Here is a 5,351-nt window from a genome sequence, read left to right as displayed (position 1 = left end):
CAGCCAGCACAGGTCCTGCATTCCCTGTTTGTCCCACATCCCGTTCCTCACCCAGCACAGAGCCTGCAGCCGGGGCAGTGCAGAAATCCCTCTCCCACAGCATCTCCTCTCACCCCCTCATCTCGGTGGTGCTGTAATTAATATGCACAATGCTATCAATTGATTTGTTTTTGCCTTTGCAGGCTAATGGAGGCTGGCAGGACGCAACCACTCCATCTTCTGTGACTTCCCCTACAGAAGGGCCGGGAAGTGTGCACTCGGATACCTCTAACTAATCTCCTAGCAACACTTTTTCCCTGAGCTGAGATGCCTTGATGCGCATTCAGAGTTGCAGGAGAAAAAGGAAAGAGTTTTTTTGTAGCCAACCACCTACAGCTTTACTGTAAAACCTTGTCTTATTAGAAAACTTGGTAAATCTGTTTTTTAAAGGTATCATAATCATTTGTATTTATACTTAAAACACACAATGTTAAAAAGCACTTTATCCAATTAGGCCAAGATTTAGCATTGTTTATAGCCCTGTAACTATTTTATCATAATTTATTATCAGCAGTTTTAATGATGTTGGTCTAACAGTTGCCAATTACTTGGCCTTAAGGGTAAAAGTACAGGACAAGCTTAACCTCAGTAGCAAGAGCAGACACAAAGAACCGCCTCGCCCAAATTTAATTGTGTGCATATTTCCATGGAAAGTTGACAGGAATCACAGACTTTGATTGTGTTTCATCTTTTCATATCTCTCACAGAGCTGGAATAAAAAGAGCTGTTCGGTTATTTCAGTTAACAATGGTCGTGTTTAAGAATCCTTATTCGTCACGTTTTTTGTTGAGATCTATTGTCTTACAAATTAGATTGGAAAGCAGGAGCATCTTTTCTGCCTAAAGCCCACGCGGAGCCCAATTTCTCTGTCCCCTGGCATGGACACAGGATGTTTTTGGGAGATGGGGACTCTTGCTGCTGGTTCTGTGCACGCCACGACCCAGGGTTTTACAGTACGAGCTGGGTGCTACCCACGCTGCCAAGGGCTGGTGCCTCTGCTTGGCAGCAAACCACAAACAAAGGAAAAGGCAAGGAAAAAGCACCGTGATATGGAGTGTTGTACATAGTGTAGCAAAAGAGTATTTATACATCTCACCAATCAAACACAGCTTTATTACCTCATGCGAACTCATACAAACCAATAGACTTTCAACATGTTCTGTAGCTTAGAGTGCTCACTTACTACCTCTGAACGATACTCACGCTGTAGTTTGTCTCTTTCTTATCTTTTTGCATCTTGTAATTAACTCTTTGTTTCCTCACGAAATGTAATGTACATTGTAATCTCCTACAAATCAGGGTTGCCTTGGCAACTGSTAAAGAAGCGGAATGGGAACATGGGGTCTTAGGTTGGACACAAAACAGTGCAACTGTTGTAAATACTGAGAAGCATTTTGAATGTTCTTCATCTTGTTACTAATACACGCAAAAACCAACAACTAATTGTAATGCATACAGACTTCAGTATTCAGTACTGTACATCCCCCTGGRTTGCAGGGGCCCTTTCTCTCTCTCTTTTGTATTGTATGCGATTCTGAAACTGATTGAGTCATGAAAATAATTTGTGGCAGTGATTCTAATGTATTAAACCGTTTCGTGTTACTTTCTAACTGGATTACACCCTGGATTGAAAAGTCTTCCTCGTGGTAGTTATATGTAGTTTCAAACATGAATAAACTTTTTGCTTTCATGATCAAACGTTGATGTAACTTCTTCCTGCTCAGTTSAAGTCAGCCCCAGGGGATGTGTCGGTCTCCAGAAGAGCGAGCTGGCGTGGAGCAGGAGCTGAGCATCTCTTTACACACCAGCAGATCTTTGTGCCCTTTGCCAGAAGAGGATTGGAAATCCTGGGAGAGGAATATCAGGGGCAGAGGCTTCCACCTGCCAGCTCCTGCCTCCACTGCCACCCTGCTCTGCTTGGGAGCCACAAATCAAGTGGAGGTAAAGGAAGGGGTCAGGCCTTTAGATGAGTTTAAAAACCATCATCATATTCACTCTTAATTACCATTTTTTATTTAACATTAACTTTGGAGCTATAGCCACAGCTAGCAAGTCTAATGTGATTATAAAAATATTTTTCTTTATTAAAAAAACTTTTTTGGAAGGACGTATATATATAAATGCTAATTTTAAGTCTTTTTAATAAAGTAAAGGTCAATAACAGGTAATAGCCTATTTACCATATCTCAAGGAAATTGACTCACAGGAAATCAAATTAACGTTAATCACTTGCAGCAAATGGTCTTTGATAAATATAACTACTCGTTCCTCGGGTTAGTGCAGCTAGACAGGAGGAGGCTGAGCGCTCACCAGAGCCCTGCTAGGCTGGAACTGCAGCTCAGGAGCTCTCAGGAGCTGCTGCTCCATCACCTTCCCTGCCCTTTGGCTCTTCAAGCCTCTGGGTGGTGTTTTGGTGGCTGAACAATTATTTGCATGATTTAATGACCTTGTGGTTCAGCTCTTCTYAACAATTCTCGTATCAGGATTTTTTGTAAAATACCTTTGTTATCCCACCGTCCCCCCAGGCTGTGGTAACACTGCACCCCATGCTCTCATGCCCTGGTGACTGTTGCTGCTCTCGTTCATGGAGCAGACTCACTTCAATCAGGTTTGGAATTGAGCAGTTCTTCTTCTACAGGTGGTGCATTTAAATAAACAAGTAAATAACTAAACACGCATTGCAAAGCCTTTGTTATCCTTTAASGAGAGCTGGGGCAGGTGGGGACTGTGTGGACTGCCAAAGACTGCTGCATGCAGAGGACAAGGCACCCAACAATTTGCATTTGCTAATGGAGCTCCCCAGTCCACACACTCACTGTTYGTGCTCCAGCTCAGTGGAAATGGTATTTTATATATGAAATGTAAAGTGTGTCAGTGGAGGCGTAGCAGGCAGCGTAATGAACACTCAGACGTCCCTCATCTTGATCACATCTCTGCTGGCCACAGGCAAGGACCTGTCACACGCTGAGGAGGTTCACAGGAAGGCCATCAACAACCTTTGGGCYGCCCTTGCGTGCCCCGCGCCCGCCGGGCATCATTAGCTGCTGCTTTACAGCATTAAGGCTTTGAGTCCCTTTGAATTACAAGTGCAATTTGGCCTTTCCTTACGTTGGAGAACAGCCACGTGGTTCCATGGCAAATAATAAACATCTTATCCTTGAGGCCTGATCAGGCATCAGGGAGGTTTACTGCCAGCACCAGCGCTGGGATCAAGCTGCTGATGCTCTGCTGTGTCTCAGCCGGGAGCTCCAGCCCGAAGCTCTGTCAGAGCMTCACACAGAACAGCGTTTTGCACCAGGGGAGGAGACCCCCAGCCCTCCCACGGCTCCAGTTCAGCACCATCCTCATCCCCTGCGCCCGAGTTTGAGCTTCTGGCACATGTGAACCGTTCAACCAGAGCCCAGCAGCCGTGAGAGGTGCCAGCCCTGAGAGCCCGTGTGGAGCACAGCAGGAGCAAAGGGAGGATTTGCTGCAGCTCCAGGAATCGCCAKCTCCTGTGCCCGACACTGAGCTAAGGCAGCCGTCGCTGGGACAGGTTTGAGGGTGTTGGAGGAGAACCCCAAAGTGCTCCCCTGGGCACAGCTGGACCAGCCCCAGCTTTGAGCTGCTGTGCCAGGGGGATGCTGGCACTGCCACTGCTCTGGGGTGTCCTCAGAGGAGCCATCAGGAGCCCCGCAGTCGGGGACACGCCTGGCACTGCAGATTCAGCAGGTTTGTGACCCACCGAGCCCTGGGAGCAGCCCCACAGCCTCCCACCCCACAGAACAGCACATTCATCTGCCCAGAGGCCTCACCCTGTGCCTGGCTCTGTGTGTGCCCAGCCTTGGATCAACGAGGGACCCACAGCCCAGGATGGGGACAGCAGGGCAGTGTGGCCTTGGGGACAGCAGCCACTGGGTCAGTGGGGCAGCTCTGCTGTCTCAGCCCCACATTGTGTGATCCCACAGCAATGCCAGTGCCAAGATCTGTGCCATGTACTTCCAATGTGATAAAAGTAACTGTGAGTAACTGAAGATGTTTCCAGTTTGTGTTAATAAAATACATCTTTTTAAAGAATGGAATTCTTCAAAGATTGGCAAATTTTATTTTATTTCATTAGCTTTAATGTTACTGCCATATGGACTGTGAAGAAAAGTGAACCATTAGATCAGAGGGACTGAGTTATCAGCGTGACACAGAAAGCTCTGATACAATTGTTAAGGATAAGCCCCGGAGTGATTTATTGCCTGCATTGTATTAGCCACAGAGGAGTTATGATATGCTCCCCATTCCTGTATCATATTAGGATTTTATTAGTCTAATATGACATGGTAATATAATATATGCTTACAATTCCCATCCAGTGATCCTTTCCTTGGTTGTGGGGGCTGGAGAAGGTTCTGTGTGCATCATACCCGGGGGGATTCCTGGGGATGCTCAGTAGCTGAGGAGTCATTTCCTACCTTCCCATGAGGGACATGGGGCCCTCACCTTCTGCAGGCACCCCAGGCTGCCTGTGTGCCACCAAATCCCAAATTACCAAACTGCTGGCTCCTTCCTGCATCTGGGGCAGTGAAGGATGGAGCTGGCACTATGATCCTTGCAGACAGTCCAGCCACGGGTCTGGGCTGAGTCCTGACCTGGGAAATCGTCCCTCACATGAGAACAGAGGCACCAGCTGTGCCAGGTGTGCTGTGGTGCCAGCAGAGCCCATTTCCCCTGGGTTCAGGGAGGCAGGAACGATTTCAGGGTCTGGGCAAAGGCTCTGTGTGCCCAGCACAGAGAGGAACCCGGGCTGTGCTCCAGCTCAGCTCAGCTCAGCTCAGCTCAGCTCAGCTCAGCTCAGCCTCGGCTCTGTGTGCACTGCTGTGCTCATCACCGTGCCCCCCTTATCCCTCACGTCACCCTGCCCTCTGGAAACTCAACTTCCCCAACAAATCCTGAAGACAAACTTTTGTTCAAAGTTTCCCCGGTGTCCCCATGCGTGTCTCGGAGCCCCGTTCGCCTGGGAGCAGTCGGAAGCAGACGCTGTTTGTAGCCTCATTTTTGCCTCCAGCAGCAGCAGCAGGAGGAAGGAGTTCAAGCATGTCAGCGCTACTAGGTGCTAAATCCCAAAATCTATATCAAAGCCTATTTGATCATCTTCCTGTCATTGATRTAATAAAAAGGATTAATTTATTGGAGACTGCCAAAACCCTCATGTGGCAACAAATTTAAGRATCGTGTTTACACAGCCTAATTAAAACCAATTATTTTCATTCCTCTCYGTGGTGCTAATGCAGGTGCTGACGTGTGTGCTGGAGCTCCTGTTGAACCCCCTGTTCCTGGGGTGG

General features: G+C 47.6%; 1 protein-coding gene across 1 annotated transcript in view; it reads left to right on the top strand.

The window, feature by feature from the left end:
- LOC130586687 (pre-B-cell leukemia transcription factor 3) overlaps positions 1–3,609 on the top strand; it is a gene marked incomplete at its 5' end in the record, with an annotated part of 21,811 nt that extends 18,202 nt beyond the window's left edge. The window contains one exon of the mRNA XM_057387568.1: positions 183–3,609. Within this exon, the coding sequence (XP_057243551.1) occupies positions 183–275 (93 nt within the window). The remainder of the gene's footprint in view (positions 1–182) is intronic.
- Between the last annotated feature and the right edge of the window lie 1,742 nt (positions 3,610–5,351).

The sequence above is a fragment of the Malurus melanocephalus genome, unplaced genomic scaffold, assembly GCF_030028575.1.
Source record: "Malurus melanocephalus ecotype Western Australia unplaced genomic scaffold, MMel_1.1 scaffold_1255, whole genome shotgun sequence".
Lineage (NCBI taxonomy): Eukaryota > Metazoa > Chordata > Aves > Passeriformes > Maluridae > Malurus > Malurus melanocephalus.
The sequence above is the reverse complement of the archived record's forward strand: the minus strand, read 5'-3'. Positions and strand labels throughout refer to the sequence as shown.